General features: G+C 39.2%; 1 protein-coding gene across 4 annotated transcripts in view; it reads right to left on the bottom strand.

Annotated features, from left to right (window-relative positions):
- The window catches only part of Cped1 (cadherin like and PC-esterase domain containing 1), a 241,967-nt gene extending 221,245 nt beyond the window's left edge, over positions 1-20,722 (bottom strand). For 2 of the 4 annotated variants that reach the window (XM_069996639.1, XM_069996640.1), the window contains exons 1-2: positions 20,513-20,722; positions 19,567-20,036 (exon numbers count right to left, since the gene is read on the bottom strand). In XM_069996639.1, the coding sequence (XP_069852740.1) occupies positions 19,567-19,818 (252 nt within the window). In that variant the 5' untranslated portion in view covers positions 19,819-20,036; positions 20,513-20,722. The remainder of the gene's footprint in view (positions 1-19,566; positions 20,037-20,512) is intronic. The other 2 variants (XM_069996636.1, XM_069996638.1) reach the window with 2 other exon arrangements.
- Between the last annotated feature and the right edge of the window lie 289 nt (positions 20,723-21,011).

The raw sequence follows: 21,011 nt of genomic DNA, 5'->3' as shown, positions 1-21,011 counted from the left end.
AAGCTGCTGTACCAAATATGTAAGGGAAACAAGAGGAAAAGTTTATTTTGACTCATGGTTTTAGAAGATTTTGTTCAATATAATTTGCCCCCATTCCTTTTAGAACTGTGGTAAGGCAGAACCTCATGATGGAAACAATATGTAATATAACTAATCAGCACATCTCATGATGACAAAGATTCGGAGGTGGTGGGCAGTGAGGAGAAGAGTACCCAGACAGACTGGGGACAAGATATAGCCCTGAAGGACCTATTCCCTCCAACGAAATCCCACTTCCTAAGATTCTGTCACCTTCTAGTAACTCATCAATTAAGTAATCAATTGATGAGATCAAAGCTCTCTCTCATGCTCCAATCACCTTCCCAAAGCCACACTAAACACTGCTACGTCAGTATCGTAGACTAAGTCAGACCTTTTATAGCCAGACCAAAAGAAAGACCAAAACTATCCCTAACAGAGCTGTGACAAAGCAATACCCATTCAAAGCAACACTGCCAAAAGCCATCATCACTGATCTCTCAACCTTCACAAGACTAATTACTTATTATTCATTAAAAGTCTGACTCTCCTATGTTTGGTTTCAAAATGGCCTAGACTTTTGTGCTCTGTCCATGTACATGCAGCTACTTCCAGGATCTAAATAAGAGGACATACATGCATGAAGGAATAAATGAATAGATGGAAAAATGTGAATTCACTATCTATAAACAGACTCATGCTCTTACTTTTTTTTTGCTTACTATTGGGTGCAAAAAATACTCTAAAAAATTCTCAACAGAGGCTTTACATCTACATTTCAGTCCACAAAATCTTCATGATCTCTCATCACCAATAACTGTCTCCTCTAATTCATTTCAACTGCTCATTCCAGTAACAACTTGGACTTTGTGATTGTCCACACAGCCCTTCCTCTAAAGTTATGAAATGAAATCATCTATTGCCAGATCATACTCATTAGTTTCTATCCTATCTCATTTATACCACTAATCATGCCCCCCTAATCTTCAATGCCCTTGACTCCTTTCGTGCAGCTTAGTGTCTGTGGTCCACACTTTAGTCTCATCCTTCTGATTCATTGCAGCGATGTTCCATTGCACTTGCATCAGATTCTCAAAGCAAAACAGCAGACATGGAGGAGCTGGGAACCCCAGGAAACAAGTCAAATGGATCTCTGCCCTCAACAGAGCAAACAGTTCAACACAGAAAGTGTACATGAGCAGTGGATTATAACAATTATGCAAAGGTGGGGATATTGTGAGGTAGAGAATGCTATAAAAGCACTGATTTTGGAGACCTGAGGAAGACCCTGTTCTATATTTCTGGGTTGGGGATACAGAGAGTTGCCTTTGGTGTAACCAGTTAGAGAAAGTTCAGTTCAATTTGACCGCAGGTTCCAGACTCTCATACTCTATGCTGCTCTGTTCAGTTCTCTCATACTCTCAATATGGAGACAAACCTTCCCATTATGCAGCAATTTCTCCATATAACCCTGCTTCTCCCTTTATAGAGGTAGCCAACAGATTAGACAGAAACACACAGACTTACTCCTCAAATCAGACAAACGCATGTACAAGACACAGAGTACCAAAATCAAATATAGTGGCAACAGGGGATAAATCAAAGGGGGAAAAATTGAAAGAAAAAAGAAATAACATTTCCATAAGGGAAAAAAATCCAGTCCTTCTCTGAATGACAGCTAATCCCACCACTTCTCCTTGTTCCACACTGTCCCCACCTTCCCAGCTACCCAGTTGCCTTTCACCCCAAGTCTGTCCTTGCCTCTACATCCCTGATATCAATCCCTTTTAGCACCTCATTCCACATCCCTAGTCTCTCTCTTTCCTTCTCCCTCCCTCTGTTTCTCTTTCTTCCTCCATCTTCTGACTCTCATCATGCATTTATTCATTAATTTGCCTCTATTATATTGTAACTCATCCAATAGGGGGGATACAACAATGAAGGATCTGATCCAAGCTCCAGTCCTCCCTGAATTGCTGCTCAGCAGGAGAAGCAATGAACAATTGATTAAATCATGTAACTTTTTATGGTGATATTGATTATGATCTGTTAAAGAATGACTTAAGAAGGAGATCTTTTGGATGGCATAGTGCCATTGCTTTTCTGTAATGTGAATGTTGTTTACAGAAAGAGAGAGATGGGCCAGAAAGAAGGAAGGAAAGAAGGAGGAAAGAAGGAAGAAACAAAAAAAAGAGAGAGAAAGAAAAAGATGGAAACAGAAATTAAATCATGTGGTCCTGGAAGTCAACACCATGGGCTTTGTTGTTGTTGTTTGTTTTTATTTTGAGTGACAAATATAGTCAGGCATGCAATAAGAAAAAACTGGCAATGATATTATTGTTTTGTCATTCATGAGGCTTGAACTCAGGGCCTGGGCACAGTCCCTGAGCTTTTTCCACTCAAGGCTAGTGCTCTACCACTTTGAGCCACAGCACCATTTCCTGTTTTCTGGTGATTAACTGGAGATAAGTGTCTCAAAGACTTTGCTGCCTGTGCTGGCTTCAAACTGTGATCCTCAGATCTTAGCCTCTTGAGTAGCTAGAATTATGGGCAAGAGCCACTGGCACCCAGCATGATATTTTTTTTACTATTATTATTATTATTATTTTGTAGCTAGTAGAAAAGGTAACTTTAGTGGCTAATCAAGAATATAAAAGTTGAGTATGTTTATGTTAGTCTTTACTGGTAGGCCCAACTTTGATTCCTTTTACTAAAAGTCATAGCATAGCAGGGAAGAGGGAAGTGAGCAAACTTGTGAACCCCAGCAAATGTAGTTGTGTCCATGAGCTGCTCACCTTAGAAAGATGAGAAGCAAGCTAACCCTCACACACAGCATAGATCTTAAAGTCTAAGAGAAATTTAAAAAAACAAAACAAAACAAAACAAGAAAACAGTAACAGAAAATTTTCCTGGAGCCCCTGCGTGGGCCTTTCCCGGTCCAGCTGTGGCTGGTGGCTTCTCCGTGTCCATTCTCATTCAGATGGCCCTCCTCTTCTACCAATAAGAAGGGATTTGTCCCCTCTCTTCTCTGTTTCTCCCCAGTTGCCCTTGTTCTCTCTTTTTTAGCTATGTTTAAACTCATAGAAAGCATGTTTTTCAACCTCTTCTCCAGGCTTTTCCTCCCACTAGCTCAAGACTTTTTGCCTTGGAATACCACCCACGACGCACAGCTGGGGACCATCAGTTTACTATTTACTGTAACTTTCCAGACATAACAAAGACCCAGCTGAGATGATATAAACACAAGAATAGCTGGGAGATTGTCTCCCTGATAGCTTCGTTCAAGATACATATTTTTTTTTAAGGCTAAGGGAACCTGGATGAAGGAGACGGAACAGAAGAGCATGCTTAGGTTTTTGGTTTTTTGTTTTTGTCTTCTTCACTTTTGAAGCTACTCTATTTTGGAACAAACGAAAACCGTTCCTTAGTGTCTCTTTCTAGTTTCTCCTCCTTCCTTCTGCCTTGCTCTTTCTCGGCTACATGCTTGTCCCTTCCCTGCCCCTGTCTACCCCACAGACTCATGTACAGCTTAACAGGAGGAAGAAGTCACTGTCTTTGCCACCAGAAGCCCCCGGTCACATTCAGAGACCTACTTACTCCAGCTGACTCTCCCCTTTGATTTTCCTGCCTACCCCAGTGCCAGTCCTGGTTACAGAGCATCATCCATCATGAAAGAAATATGGGACTGACAATCTGCTCTTATGAAATAACCGAGCACAAGGAGAGACCTTGTTCCTTTGAATCATATAAAAATAATAGCAAGTATCTGCCCACTGATGGCCTAAACAATGAGTCAATTCAGCAATTCAGCCTTAAAATAGTAAGTCTATACAAAGAGAATGTAACAGGAAAGAAAGAGCATCAGGGCCATTAGCACACTAATCTCAATACCTAAGCAGGCATGCAATGGGCCCATCATTTTCATAGATGCCAGACACTTTCAATCTGAGTTGGAGGCGTTTCCAGAAACACCCCAAGGTTATCTGAATTTCAAGTCTCCCTCTCTATGTTATTCTCCATTCATTATTAAATAATACTCTATAAGCACTAAGGGATGTATTACACTTTCCTCATCTACAAAGAAGCACCATCACCTCTCATTTTGCAGGTCAGACTCATGCAAGAATCAAAAAAAGACTCAAACTGTTTACGTAAGAGCCTCTAAGAATATATAGTCTCTTACAAAGATAGGCCTTATTAAACAAGCATCTCCTGAAGAGGTTACAAGATTAAAGAACCTCTTGATGGAAAAAAAAGGCCAATTATTTTTTTAAACCTCAAAATTATCAAACATACTTCCTGTTTATGACTAAGAATGTGTGGTCACCATTGTCTAGTCTTGGCACCTTCCCAGAGTATTTGCCTATTCAATTCCTGAGTTCCTCACTGAATATTCCTTCTCTTCCTTTCACGTTCTCAACTACAGAGCTTGCTACTCAGCTTCCCATCAGCCTTCCTGCTCCTGACCCCAACTGTCCTTCCAGCACTACTGTCCTCTCTCATGTCATCTCTGCAGTGGGTCATCAAGGGAGAATATGTGGCTGCTGTCCTGGAATCACTTTCTGGCATCAGAGCACAAATGTTCTACCCTGGGCAGAGGCCAGCCGAAGGAAACACCTGCCGGATATAAGGTAGAATTCAGGCACTGAGTTGGGGATTAAGAGATTCACTATCCCCTGTCTATCCAGCCGCCACTTTTATACTCCCTGGGAGAGAAGGATAGGTTTCTCGGCTCACTTTACCTTTTTAATGGAATCAATCCCCATATGGATTACATCTCTCACTTCTGTCTTGGCATTCAAATCTCTATACCCATCAGTCCAACTGGATTTTCCCTAGAACTCCAGGTGGTTAAAGATGGATAGTAACCATACTCTAGGCATCTCAAGGCTATCGAGGTCAACTCTAGTTCTTGTTGACTGCCAAATTACAGGACACAGGCACACTGCAAACCTACAGAAAAAGTCTTATTCAGGAATCAAAATGTTAAGAATAATGGGGGAAAGTGTATTAAATATTCCAATCACTACGCTCCATATAAGAGGAATTAGCCAAGTTTGCTGGGGCACCTAGGTATGTCTTGCTACTCATTCTGTGTTCTTGGTTATTCTAAAGACACGCATAGCTGTTCACCATACAGCCTCCTTATCTAGTCTTTTTAGTTTGTTAGCCACTACCAATATACAACTTTAGCTCTCCTTGGAGATGACCTTTGGTAATGTTTTTTCCAGCTGGACTGAGTTCTATGACCCCTTCTTTCTCTTCCCCTCTAAAAGTCCCTCCCAGCCTTGCTTGCTCCTGCTTCCATTGCCAGAAGCTGCTCTATCACATTGACAAAAATTCCTCAAAAGATTAGTTCTAGAGCTCCCCATTCATTCTCAAATGCTTAAGTATTATGGCCAACTTCATGTTCCTAAATCAAAACTTGGCAGGCAATGTCAATATGCAGGAATACCAGAATATAAACACTTGTTATCTAACACTGATATCAGATTTTTAAATTCCTAAACTCTTAATCCTTTCATTAAAGGAGAGATTGTATTGCACCATAGCTTTTGGCTTTCTTCTGTGACTGGCCAGAGGAGGGAGGGGGGGAGGGGATCGAGTTAATTCTTAAAGAGTATAACAAAAACCACTTAATCTAGATTACTTTAGTCTTCTCAATAAAGCATTAGATGAGTCCATCACTTAAATGGCAGAAAACTTACATGGGGAGGGTAAGTTATGGAAAGCACAAAAAAATTCAGTGTTGATGACCACCACTGGGAATTCTATGTTGTGTTCACTACATGAACATGTACTAGATCCCATTCATCCATTCATTTGACATGGTATATATTAGAAATCGTGTGAGCTTCATCTGTGCCCTAATTCACTTATCAGTAATTTATATGAATTTTTGTTTTAATTTCTTTTCAGAGGGAGTAGTTGTCTTATTACAAATGCTTTTAGACTTTACTAAGAATTGTCCTTAAAATCATATTCACAGGATCATGTATACATCTTTGGGACTTGTAACATACTCCCATTTTTATTGCAGAAAAGAAGTCTTCTTATGAAATGCTATTAGTTTGTGCTATAATAGGAGATCATTCTAGTTGCACCAGTTTATGCATGCGAAAGAACACATTTCACATGTGCACTTTATATCTCTCCAACAAATAAAATTTCTTTAAAGCAAAGGAAGTATTCTTTTAACATCCTTTGCAAGAAACATAGAAAACATACTTCCTTTGCCATTATTTTTATTCACTCCTCCACAAACAAATGTATTTTTGTTCCAAATTTATCTGCTTTAAATAGCCAATGTAGTTCAAAACAAAAACTTGGAAAAATAGGTTTACCCTGTACAGTGAGGAGTTTCAGTGTGTTTAAAAAATAGTTCTTGAAGTTCTAATAAGTGAAAGAATGAAGGGAAACTCATTGGAAATCACTTCTGTCTCCTGAATGTCTCCAGTAGGAAACACACTGCTCCAGATGAAAGTAAACTTTCTCACTGAAGCTTTGTGAAGGTCAATAAGTTTCTTTACAGCTGCAGAAAAGTTAATTTCCTGTTCCATTTTTTTCTGGCACTTTGGCTAAATTAATGCTAGATCTCTACTAGGGAAAAAGCAGATTTAAGGCTGAAACTATTGGAATGTTATTATACTTCCTATTGCTTGTTAAAGAAACAGTGAAACATCAGAAGGAAACTCAATTACGACAGCACAATTTTAGACTTCTACTGGTATTTTGAAATATAACTTTATAACCTGACATCTGTATGGCACACTACACCATCACTTCTTAATGAAAAAAAGAGAATATTTCTAGTAACTACATTTATGGTGCACATTATGCATTCCTTTCTCTAGAGAGGCCAATTGCATGAGAATATTTTCATAATTTTTTTTCCTTTGGGATATAATCATTTAATTCCCCTGCCTTTATTATCCCGATGTGTTTCAAAGCACTCTCAGCTAGAGTGTATAATTTGATCTCATTGCAACAGACATTTCCATCTCCAAGACACAGGAAACTCCAGTACACAGCTCATCTCCAGTCTCCCAATTAGAGTCCCTAATAACATTCTTTCACCTTCAGGGATTAAAGGGGTTAAAGCAGGATCTTTTTCAGATGCAGATTGTTTGGGGAGATTTTTCAAGGTGTCTGTCACTGTGCTCCAAAGCACACATCTGTTCCTGTGTCAAAACAAATATGACACATCAGAAATCTCCAGAAATACTACTGTTTAAGTAACTCTTATTTTCTTCTAGAGACCATTCACTATCATCCGTTTTCCAATCCCTGACTCTCCCTTCCTGTATTGGCTACTTCATCCCAGTGGGTTTTTGTTGTTGTTGTTGTTGTTTCTCTCTCAGACATAGTCGCAAGATTCTTACAGCATCAGACATTAGCTTCAGTCTGTTGATACCAGCAGTGACCTGGGTTACATGAGATTTATCCAGGAAAACAGCTAAAATAGACTATATGGTGAATAACTTACATCCATGTCAAGCCCCATGGTATTATAAATCAAGAAAGGCATGCTCCATTCCACCTATCAAACATGCTTTCTTAAGCAGAATAGAAACGAAGTAGCCTGCACAACCTAGATCAGTGGAATGTTTTTACACTTACTTATCTGTGTCTATAGCTGTCATATTGGAAAGGTGATGGAATTGTTACTGCAGGACAAGGAGCTTTAAGCTTGTTCTTGTGCAAAATTTAGGGAAGAAAGGACACAAGCACAGAATAAAAATATTGGGTGTTTGTATCTATATTTAAAAATATACAAAGTACTTTTCAGGGAGGTCAAAACTTACACCCAGCTTCTTAAGAGCAGAGAATAGTCAAGTGTTTTCTAGATGCCAACCAACTCTAGCCCATCAGCATGCTTGAAGCTTTCAAATTTAATGAGTTGATTCAGTTATTACAAGTAACCTTTATAAAGCTTCATTTTTCTGATAAGAAGACTTGGAAACTGTACCTTTATTTGATGATGTTGTTAGTTGTGGGACCTGAATTCTGGGCCTGGGCACTATCTCTCAGCTCTTCAGCTCAAGGCAAGTGCTCTACCACTTGAGCCTTAGAGCCACTTCCAGCTTTTTCTGCTTTTGTGGTGCTGAGGAATCAAACCCAGGGCCTCATGCATGCAAGGCAAGCACTCTACCACTGAGCCACCTTCCCAGTCCCAAATTGTACCATTTTTAAGGAAGTAGAAAGACTTAGAAAAAAAATATGTTCAGTGAAGTAAATCAGACCCATAGAGACAAAAGATCCATCTTTTCCCTTATACGTAAAAGCTAGATTTAGCCTACAAACTCATAAGGAAACACACTAAATGTTATGCAAGCATATGCAAACGTATTAACTGAAATAAGGAAGATTACAGGGAGATTTCAAATAGTAATAGTCCTTGTTAAGGACTAAGTAAAAAAGCAAAGTAAAACTCCAGAAAGGAGTACTTTAAAGGGGTAAGGTAGGGTCAAGAAGAGAAGGGTATACAAATGAAGATGGGAAGACGGAGAGATGCAGTCAAAAGTCCAATGTATGTCCTAAAAATCTAAGAAGAGTGAAGGAAGGGGTGGGGAGGGGAGGGAGAAGTGAGAATGTTAAAAAGGGTGACATTGATCAAGATATACCATATGCGTAAACTGCTTTTTTAAATGACAACTCCTTTATACAAGCACATAAAGATAATGTTTTAAAAAAGAAATTTTAAATTTTAAAACAAAACTTGGGGTTACAAGAAATAGTTAAAGTTTGCCTGTGGTCCTCTAGACAGCTAATGACACAGGGAATTTGAAACCAGGAATATGTACATGCTTAACAGGCTTGATTTTCCAGAGGTAGTTGGGTCAATCCACATGCAAAGCAGAACACTGAGTAAACTGGTGGTTTCTATTAAGAGTATCTAGCTAAGGGCAAGAGATAGCAGAGATAGTAATAGTTCGGAGAACGTGACAAAGCCCGGTCTGCACTTCCAAACCCATTTTCTCTTACTTGTAATTATTGCAGTTCATCTATTATTTCAGACATAAGCAGCTCAAACCTGCACTGATAAATTTTATTAAAAGTGAAATGATTTTTTTTTAAAATATAAGGGCTAAGACTGTGGCCTAGAGCTAGAGTGCTTGCCTGACATGTGTGAAGCATGTGTGAGGCCCTGAGTTTGATTTCCACCACAGAAAGAAAGAAGGATGGAGGAAGAGAGAAAGAAAAGGAAGGGAGGAAGGAAGGAAGGAAGGAAGGAAGGAAGGAAGGAAGGAAGGAAGGAAGGAAGGAAGGAAGGAAGGAAGGAAGGAAGGAAGGGAGGAAGGAAGGGAGGGAAGGAAGGAGGAAAGGAGGGAAGGAGGGAGGGAGGGAGAGAGGGAAGGAAGGAAGGAGAGAAGGAAGGAGAGAGAGAAGGAGAGAAAGAAAGAGAGAGGAGAAGAAAACCACATGATGTTTAAATGTGTCATGGCACACACCTAAGGCGGGGGATCTTGTATCTGAGGCCAGCCTGGGCTGCATGGTAAAATCCTGTCACATAAACACAGAAAGGTTCTTAGAGATACAGAAATCATTCAATAAACAAATCATTATATTCCCTTTTTAAGCTCCAGATTGATAAGTCAAAATGCTGTTTTACCTTTGAACAAGTCTCCCAAAAGTACAGCTGTTGTCAAAGTATCATGTACCTTGTACATTTCTAACTTTGGTGAGTGTTTGTTGGGGAACATATAAATTCTTCAGCATGAGCTCATCCTTTTATTAAGAACAGCTCCACCAAAAAAATATCCAAAGAAAGCCAATAGGAAATATGAAAACAGCACATTCTTTTCACCTCACAAGGCCACAGATTCAGAGTTAATAATGGAAAGCTTTTTTTTTTTTAATGGAATATCAATGTGTCTAGTGGCTTTCATTTTGGAAGGGTTGTTCCACACGACTTTCCAATTCTATCAGGATTGCTTGGTGAGAGAAAGAAGCAGAGGCTTTTGTCATTCCTGTGAAAGAACAAGGAACAATGGCACCCAGGAAATGATTAACTCCTTGATATGTAGAAAATTCAATATACCTCGTTCAATTATGAGCTTCATCAAGCCCTCATTAAAATTTGTCTAGGATAAGCAAGTATGAATTTGTTTAAAATTCTCTCTGAACAAGCAAATTTTCACCATATGCATATTTCATTATAAAAAAATTAGCACAGCTCTAATCAGCTCTCTCAGAGAAATCCACAGGCATTAAATGTTCATCAAGGAACCCAACTTACCCAAGAGAGTCCCACACTACTTACTGTGCTGAAAATACCTCCTGAGAGCTTCCTGAACACTCATGCCTGAATGTAAAGACCATCAGTGTGATTTTTAAAATCCATGCCTTCAAATCCAGTTAAGATATTTTTAATATATAAAAAGGAAAGCTCAAAATCTAAAGCAATCTTTTCAAATAATGGGAATTCCTTAATAGAGAAATTAGAGGATGGTGACCAAGAGAGCAAGAAAGATGGGAAGTAAATGGAAAGGTATGCTGGTTGGAAAAATATGTTATTTAAAAATATACCCAGCAGATACTTGAGGATGTTTGTAGATTAAGGATCCCAATTAGACAAAGGAACTCAAGGCAACAGAAGAGATGGGTGATAGCTAATGAATCAATTCAGGCAGCAGAGTGACTTTCATTAAACCGAAATCCAAGAAATAGTGCAGGAAGAGGCAACTTAGATTTCAGCCAAGAGAGCAAAAGGAGTTCCTCCCATTTCCTGGCCTCTGCTCTCTAGTTGGTCTGTTCTGACCTTCAGATTCATCATTCATTCATTAATTCATGCCTTAGTAAGATATGATGTAACACACACTGAATATTAGATACTTTTGTAGCACTGGACATAGAGCAGCAAACAAGTTAAATAGTCTTTGCTCTGAAAGATCTTATATTACATGGAGAAAGACAATAAACAAACCAATAGATAACTGGGTATATTCATTCAGGGTACAATACCTTAACCTCCTTCCTCCACGCCCTACCCAAGTCTCCTCTACACATCTTCAGCTCTAACAGATTTCAGATTTAAAAAAAAAAATAGGCATCATGTAAGACTTTGACTACAAATAAGCAAGCCTCATTTGATTTGTCTTGATTCTACATGTTTGCTTGGTCATAAAAAGGTAAGAGACTTTCATCACAGTTACTCTTTTCCCAAGGACTTAGGTTCATTGCAATAACTATTTATTGCTGGCCTGCTTTGTGAAGGGCAAATGATAGGCTCTTTAGGGGCTGCAGAGATAAGTAAGTCTTCTAAGAAATTAAATAATAATTTTCCCAATAGTTAACTGAGTCCTCCATATCTGCCAGACATTTTAAGTGCTTTATATGATTTATCTCATTTAAGCTTCCTGCTAGCCTTGGGAAGTAGGTAATAATATATTCATTTTCAAGTAAGGAAACTAAATCCTAGAGCAGTCAAGAAATGTGCCCAAAGTAGCAAGTTAACAAATGGTCTTAATTTGAGATTCAAACTTTCATGCTTCACAATTCTGCCTCCTCAGTGTTATTAGTTTCTTAAGGCTCCTGTTACAAAGTACCACAAAATTGGTAGATTAAAACCAAAGATATTTATTGTGTCACAGTGCTGGACACAAGAAGCCTGAAATCTAATGCATTGGAAAAACCATGATGTCTCTGAAATCTGTGATATAATCTTCCTTGCCTCTTCCTAATTCCTTATGCTTTGCTGGAAATCCTTGGTACTATTTGGTGTGCAGCTCCACAGCTCCTACTCTACCATTTCAGCACCTCCTTCCTTTGTGTCTGTCTTTTTATTGATGTCTTATAGGAACACTAATCATCATATTGGACCAGAGGCCCAACCTACTCCACTGTGGCCTCATCTTCACTAATTGAATTGGTAGCAACTCTACTTCTAAATGAAGTCATAGTCTTAGGTAGTGGGGAATTAGGTCTTCAACATACCATTTTTGGGTGCAGGGGAGGCAAAGATAATTCAACCCATAACATAATGAATGGAAGTAGAAATAAAACACATCTTAAGTCTTAAAAACAAGATACCAAGTTGTTAATGTGGCCTTCTTTTCCTCCCTTATCACTGCAAGGTGTTGAGCATAAAAATCCTTAAAGAAAATAAAGAAAAGTGTTTTGTTAGGGATGTTTGAGAGCATCTCTACATGTGGAGGTATGAGCTCTGATGAAGGTGAAATTGCCTAGGTGGAAGACTTTAATAATCATCAAGAAGATTTCTAGAGAAGTTCACTGGATTTGATTTCTTCAAGGGACAAGGCAGAAGGGAGCCTGGAGAATGGGACGTTGGGCTAGCTTATAGCTCTATCACACAGAGGCAAAGTTGGAGGCAAGACTAGACAGTTTTGCAAGATTATGTTGGGGTGAGAAATGGAAAGTGGATTCTACTCAAGTGATCAACATGAAAACTAGTAAAAAAAAAAAACTTTTTACCAGGGTTTTTAGGACAGCTGTGAATAGATAATGTGGAGTATACAGATGGAGGATTAATTCATCTAGATTATTGGTGATGAGTACACAGCATTGAAATGATAAAGGTAGTCCATAAGGTTTTGGAATCCAACTACAATCTGATCTCTTTGGGTTCAGAACAATTCCACTTTTATACCAGCCACAAAGGCATGTACTAAAGTGACATTTAGTAAACATGTTGAATACAATAAAGGCTAAATGTGCCTCATGGTCTCAAAGAGAAATCACAAGTTAGAGCTAAAAAAAGAACACCATGTTTAAGGTCAATGCATAAGCTAGGAAGAGGAAGTCAAAGAATGGATCACAAACAAAGGAAATGAGATAGAATGGAGACACACAATGTAAATATGGTAATAATACTGGATAATAGACAATGTAAATATAGTAATATGACTCAAAGGTATACTTAGAGGATTAAGAAAATAAATTTTATAACATGAATGAGTTTTATCCCTATTAAATCTCTGAAATATTTTTAAGAAAGAAAGAATATTGTGACCTTTTTATGTGGGCCAATGGCAGGTTCAATGGATTTGAGGAGGAAATATTGAGGATAACATTATGCTTTAAAAAAAACATGCAACCTGGAGAACAGAAGAGCCCCTTTTCTGGAAATAGGAAAGTCCAGAGATGTGATTTTGACATAGAATGGGTTTTTTTAGGGAATTTATTTAATTTTTTTATAGTTTTTTTTAATTCTAGAAGAGATAACAGGAAATTGGAGATTGAGGTGATGAGTGATTTGTCCTCGATGAATGAGACATCATGCACTCATCAGGAGAAGGATGGGGCAAGACATGTAGAGGTCCAACTATATTTATGTTTCTTGTCAGAGGGAAAGAATGAACTGTGAACCGAGAAAGTGAGTTATCCAGAGAGAGCACAAGATGATTTTGTCACAGAATTCAAAACTGAACTTCTAAGAATTGTTGCCCTATAGTGTAAGATCATGCCTGGTCATCAGGGATTACCATGGGAGATGTTTTGCTAGAGAACACCAAATGCAAAGATAGCAATGGATAGGTAGCCATGAATCACATGCCAAAAGAACAGGTACAGCATTGCTTAGTAATAAAGCAGCAAGTACATTCAGCAGGTTGCCAGTTACCCAGAAAGCTTATTGTTGCATTAATAGTTGCAGGTATGGTTACTGGCAGAGGGGATGACCCAACTGAGAGGTTCAACGTTGGAAATATTATCAATAATAGGGTAACTGTGAAGCCACTTCTGGTGAAGGCTACAGAAGGAGTATTAAAGAGCACATGAAAAAGAGATTTGGTTAAAACACACACACACACACACACACACACACACACACACACACACACACACACACACACACACACACACACAAAACAAAAACAAAAACAAAAACAAACCAGAGACATGAAATGGCCTTCTGATTGGTCTTCAGACCTTGAGTTCCACACAGCTCTAGTCCATCTTGCAGTAGAGAATGTTTTCTAGAATGTTCTCTCTAAAGCATCAATCTATTCATGCCAACTTTTGCTTTAAATTCCCCAGAGATTCTCTGTTGCTTTCAGAATCCAGACTTGTTATCAAGTGCATATTTACAACATCTAGACCTTGCTGGCCTTTCCGCATTATGTAAAGGCCTTCTTGCTTCCTTCAATCACACACACACACACACACACACACACACACACACACACACACACACACACACACACACACACACACACACACACACACACACCACATACACCACTACCACCACACCATAACAAATACTTTGTGCTATGTATCAGGCTGTGTGATTTTCCTTGCATATGTAGGTTTTTCAGTCTGTAGTGCTTTTTTCTTTCTTTCATCTTCTCTAGCTTCTTCGCTGCCCCTTCTCTAGCTCCTTTCAAAAAGTAGTCTCTTCTTGTTTTTAGTGCTGGGTATTGAACTTAGGGCCCTATATTTGTTAGGCGAGCACTCAACTACTTGAACCATGCGACTAGTCCATTTGTTTTTAGTCTGTTTTTTTTTTAAATTTTATTTTATTTTATTTGAGAACATACTGTACAGAGGGGCTACAATTACATGGGCAGGATAATGCATCTTGTCTTTTTCCTTCTCTCAGGACAACCTTGGGTTATGATTTTCCTACCTCTGCTTTCTTCCTAGTGGCTGGGATTGTAACTGTGTTTCATTACACCCAGTTTGTTTTTAGAAAGAGTCTCACTAAATTTTGTCTTGGCTGGCCTAGAGCTGTAATCTCATCTCTGCCTCGCAAGTAGCTGAGATTGCAGACATGCACCATCATAGTTGGCCCCCAAAGTAGTCTTATAATGATCAGTTTCCTAGTGCTATATTTCTTTTTATTTGTCTCATGGTAGCTTTTATTTCTGTATACTCAGTATCTCCTAAAGAGTCAGATACCTACACATTTCCCAATAAATATTTATTAAGTAAATGAAAGCAATGAAAGAATAACTGAGATGGATCAAGAGGAAAAAGGATGAGAAAGAAGTAAGGTTTTTTCTTTCTCTTTTTAGCTGAACTGGAGGGTTTTCAGTGTAGAGAGCTGCGAGAGGCCGCACCTGGAAGATGGCGCCGGCTTCCGCCCTCCGCCTTCCCGATGGCGAGTGCTCTCTGTGGTAAACAACTCTTTATATGGCTAAGGCAAAGAATCTGGCTTGCTTCCGTGCACCTGAACCTATTGGTGGTTCCCACGTGGCGTATCAGGGTTGGCTACCCAGCGGGTGCTTAAGGCTGTGGGGAATTCTCCCCGGGGTTGGGGTCAGAAGATTACTCAAAGGTCCTGAATAAACTGCAGAGAGAAGAGTCCGGTGTTGCGTCTTCCTTGCTGGTCGAGGCGGTAGCGACATTTCAGTGAGATAATTACAGTTTTATTTATTTAAAGAAAGCACTATTGAGCAATTTCTCAAGAGGAAGAGCACATTTTGACATTTTTTAGTGCACTTATAAAAAATAAACTTATTATCACTCCTATATCAGTGGTTACTGGATCACTTGGCTTCGCTCATTTACTCCTTCACTCACAAGCCCCTCACCCAGGCATGACAATTTTCACATCATTATTGCAGTTCCAAAGCTACAGACTGTGCTTTTACCACCTCTGCCATCAGTGGCCTGACTCTTATGACAGTATTAGTTGACTGAGATGGTCCACGTCTGCTTTTCACTGGAAAATGGCATCCATGGACTTGGACTCTCCAGTGGCCACCTGTGGTCCAGGCTACTACCTATAACTACCATGGACTCCAAGCAATGAAAGATAGAAGCAGAGGAAGCCAGGAGATGCATTGCTAGTCTCTGCTTCCCATTACCTCTGAGGCTTATTTCTGAGATGCAATAATTATGGACAGCTTCCGTGGCTGTGACTCCCAATAATAAGCCATTCCTGTTTGCTGTCCCCTTCTACGCCTTTATCATCCCTCTCATCCCCTGATAGCCCTGGGGTTGCATTTTCCACTAAAGTAGACAATGTGTGAGTTTGACAGAGGTTTCGGTTCCAAGAACACTTGACAAAATGAGTTAAGGTTGAAGACATTTTCAAATGTTAAATGCACCATTTACAAGAAGAAGTACAAACAAAATTAATCAGAACATTTATAATAACACTGACTTATTTACATTGGGCTAGGGCTGGATTCTGGGAGGCAAAGAGTCAAGGTTTTATAGAACAGTTAGTGAATAGAATGGAGACGCAGAAAGACATGGAAAATAAACAGTCAAGCAAGAGTCAAAGAAATAGTGTTTCCCATTGTGAAGCCTCAACAGGAGATAATCAGAAACACATGGCTCTCAGAAGTACAGATGTGTTCCTCAAATAGCAAAGTTCCATTAGAGGAGCATGTACTGAAGAGATTTTCTCCCGTTGTGTCTGTTTGTAATTTAATGTGTTCTCTGTGTTAGGCCATGTTAAGGTGTGAGATTCCAGGAGAGTAGGAGAATGGAGTGGTAACTGCCTTCCGTGAAGACAACATAAACTATGTTTATATGTAAGTTGGAATCATTCTAAAACTGGGCAGATTATCAGACAATATTCAAACATCCAATATTGAAGGACCATATAGAAGAAATGGCAGTTATACCAATGCTTAACAAGGCACTTTGGAACACTCAAATGGAAAATGAATTAAAACTTGGCCATAAAGAGGGAGAGAACTTCCTTAGTATTGAACATTGGCAGATAGTATACCATGACCTCAGTTTATACTGAAAATAGATTTAGAGATTGACTCAGATCCCAATGGTAAAGCTGTGGAGGGCAATGTTACTCAGGTTCAGATATTTGCTGCTTATAGAACACTCTTTTTAGGCTGATAGAGTGCAAAAGGATATTGCTTGGATGCAACTGCAACCAAAACAGACTGGAAACTACCTACTGCTTCCTCATCAATGAATAAAAACTGATCAAGATATATTCTGGCACACTGTGATTTCTGAACATTTAGTTCTGCACACTTCACTGAATTCACTGAAATACACATACATATACTACGTACACACACACACTCATTGTAAGCCCACATGTCTTTAATTAAAATTTATTTTTCATTTTAAGTTTATCCACATGCAATTTGCACACCTAAAATGACAATTGGTTACACCTTTAAACATACTGGTTATTAAACATTTTGAATGGCTTTTAGTTTTTAATTCTGAATATTGGACCAACATAACTAATTTTCCTGGAGCTCTTTATATGCATATTCTTAGAACTGTTGCATAAAATTTCTTAGGGTTATATTTATTTTATATGTTCAAATACATTTTGAATCTGTGAACTATAGACTCAAATCAGTTGTTCTAAATTCAACTAAGCGACTGCTTTATCAACATTAATATTTTGGCTTGCTAATAAAAGTAATAACAAATTTCAAAACATGTAGATTGAAGCAATGCTACTTCTAAAAATACCAAAGGGTAGTTATAAATCTTAAGGAACATTTTATACTGTGTCTTTCATTTATTTCTTAATGAATTGTATAAGTAGGTATTTTTTATAAGATAGTGATCCAAATGTAGTAATATCTGTATATGTTTCTCTATTTTAGATATATGAAAGTGCATTTAATTATTCCAATGGGTTTTTATTTGATTCTTTTTTGAAAGGATATCTATTGCAAGCAGAATTTATTTGAGTTAGTAACTCAAATAAAATTAGCTCTAAACCAGTGGCTGGCACAAGGTCTAAAATGTAGGTACCCAAAGAATGATTGCAAATATTGTTTCCATAACCTCTGGGTTTCTGAACTATAATTTTGCATCTGCAATCTTGCTTCTGTTTAAATATTTAAGACAGTGAATCATTTGAAAACCCAAGTCATCACGTGTTTGGTGTTTTTGTTGAAAAAAATTCTAGAGCGAATGTTTTATACCAACAGCCAATCTGTTTCAGATGGCTGTAAGTAGCAGGCAATCCAAAGTAGAAATGGAATTTTCTATGACAGTCTACAGTAATGGTTAACATATGCCTATATGGCAAACAAAGCAGGAATCACAGAAAGTCCCGCAGGGGAATAAGAAAGCCTGTAAGCTAAGGAATAAAGCCTTTCATCAAAAATTCTTAGAAAATGTTTTAAGGGCTTAAATATAAGCTATCTTGACCAAAAGAAATTACACTTCCAAGAAGTAGAAACTAACAGAACTTTCAAAGTCAATTAAAATGATCATCAATTAGATATGTCCAAGAAAAAGAGAATTAATCCTAATATAAATGAATCAAAAATCCACATTCTTTAATTCTTTATACCACAGAGAAACTGATTTACATGATCAAGCCAAGTTTCCTGTCAAGGAGTCTCTACTTACGTTATCTGCTATTCTTTCCAAATTTCTTAGCTTATGGTACTCTTGACTTTATTGCTAAGAAAAAGAAGACACTTAAAAGTCTTCAATTTTCTTACTTTCATCTAATGCTATTTTCATAGCTATTTTCTGTTCTGATGTTCTTGTAGTTAGGGTTTTGTCAATTATTATAAGAGCTTTGAGTTTTATTTGGAACATTCTGGTCCTAGGGATTCTTATTTCTTTTCCTCTGGGGAATCCTCCTGCCACCATGTCTGCTGACATATCTTTCAGAGTCAATCATCCTGTCAGTTGATGGCGATTATTCCTCTCACATAGTTATGTGTCATAGTGTTAGGAATCTGACGCGAAATGAATAACGATGGTTGCTCATGATGGTACAGGTGGTGGTGCTGGTATCTAAGAGGAAATTGTGACCCAAACAATGACTAGGATCAGAAGATTAACGTAAGTTTACCACAGATATTGGATATAACCTAGAGATTTCTAAATTCTCTTGCTATGATAACTTCTGGTGGTAATATAGAATCTAATGTCTCTGCTATTATAATTTTGTGTGCCTGAGTTTTCTTCCCCCTTGTTTTTCTTTTCTTTTTGCTTCAAAAGTCATCATTTAACGATTACCATGAACAGAATGGCCTATTAAAGGGGATACTCTGTTTTCTTTGTTTCTGTTTCATCCTATAATTGGCATGATTAGTAATATTTACCTGCACAGTTCCCTAACTCTACAGATAATAAAACAGGGCATCAATTCATTTTAAGGAAGCCTGTGACACTAGTCTTTTAAATGCTTCAGAAATAAATATACCACTTTAGAAATGCATGCAAGATTAAGATACTGATGTAGTTGATAACAAAACTTAAGTTTTAAGTGTCTGAGTCTAGAATGGTCCAGGCATTCAAATCGAAGACCTTAAGGAAAGACACACTCAATATTCATCAAAGTTTAAAGTTTTAGTCTACTTCTCTTGTCTGTACACCCTCCATTCATCTTTTAGATTCCTAATATCCTAGAAAGGAGTCCAACACACACGGAGACACGCTGAAATCGCTCTATTTCATTCCACTACAATGAAATAAAAAAAGCTGATAAAAATAAAAGCCAGAACTTTCTGGAAGTAAATTTAACAAATAGAAGCTTATGTAACTGTGCTGGCCTGTCATCAGGCCACTCTCTGGGCTGTTTATTCGCCTGGATCCCTGTCCAACCTCTTGGAAGTTAATTTTAGTTCTACGGAGAGGGCAGAATGCAATCTTTGCATAACCTGGCGCTCTGAGACTTACCTCCTTGATTTCCTGTGCATTACCGGAGAGAAGGAAGCAGGGTTCGTCCTTTGGGTATCCTTGCTTGCATGGATATCCTGGGTGCCTGTCGGTGGGGGTGTGGGGGGCAGCCCCAGGAGCAGGGACTGTGATCTTCCTCGCCCCACGGAGTGTCAGGGTCTGATAGAAGAGACAGAGTGCCACCACCAAGCCCACCAAGAAGGGCCGAGGGCAAAATCGCCGACGACAAAGGAACCCTGGGCGACAGACCATGACCAGTTCAGCTTCACTTGGCCACTTTCCACGTTGTCGGAAAAGTCATAGCAGCTATTTGTCGTCAGCATGAAGTACCACAAGTCTGTCTTCTTTATCCACAACTCCAATCACGTCTGCTCCATCTTTGCTTAAGAACTTCCCGAAAGGGTCATGCCCAGGGGTCATAGGTCCCCTAAGTCAGATGTGGTTAATGAGAGCCCTTCCATGGAGGACTGCTTTAAAAAAAAAAAAAAAAAAGAAGTTGTAACTAGTAATGGGAGGGCGTCTCAGGCTGCCAAACTGTTGCTTCCTGCAATGCCTTATTTCCATTAAACTCACAGTTAAGGAGTCCAGTTCTATCTCAGCATTACAGGAACAAGGGAGAACACCCCCCCCCAAAAAAAACCCAAATCTGGAGTCAGAACACAGCGCCCAAGAACGCAGAAGGTTAAACCCCAAAAGCCTGTGGCACAGCTGGGCGCGCGCCAGGTTACCCTAGGAGTTTTTCATTTTCCTGCCTGCTCCCAGCCTTTTATGTTTCTCCCCTGCTTCCCTCCATTCGATCTTTAAATGGCCACTTCCCCATAAGCTTTTTTTTTAAAAAAAAAAAACATAAAATGGGAATCGTGGTTGGCAAAGGACAGCGTTACTGTCAGGATCTTTGCTTGTATTGGTTTCCATCCCATTCAAGTTCAAAGTTCTGTGTACTTACTCAGTTTTCATCCTTCTAGCCAGAAAAGAAGGGGGGGAAAGTTTCCATGATCCCCTAAAGGATTGTGAAGCAAAACCTCTCCGAGAAAACACCCAGATGAATGACTCCAAGAATTCATCTCACACCCAGAGACACACGCAACTCCCACACAGTCACACGGACCCGCCCGTGCGCGCCTGCGGCACCCTTGGCCCGGAGCTGGAGCACAGGACGCGGGGCATCATCGCAGTCACCCCTGGCCCCGGGGGGTGGGGGGGGGGAGCGGGGCGGAGCTAAGGCCCAGCAGCCTCTGGCTCTCTGCGGGCAGCTGGAGAGAGCCACGCTGTCAGGTCTAGATCGGAAACCCTGGGCTTTTCTTAGACTGGAAAGAGCACTTGGAGTGTGCCTGCCTGCCCAGAGCTGCAGAATGGAGGCACGCCTTGGATGTCTGCTTTACCCTCACACAGCACTGGGAAAGAGGGAGGAAAAAAAATAACGAACAAACAAGTATCTCCCAATT

The sequence above is a fragment of the Dipodomys merriami genome, unplaced genomic scaffold (assembly GCF_024711535.1).
Source record: "Dipodomys merriami isolate MVZ:Mamm:240054 unplaced genomic scaffold, mDipMer1.0.p SCAF_5, whole genome shotgun sequence".
Classification (NCBI taxonomy): Eukaryota; Metazoa; Chordata; class Mammalia; order Rodentia; family Heteromyidae; genus Dipodomys; species Dipodomys merriami.
This window is presented reverse-complemented; position numbering and strand designations above follow the sequence as displayed.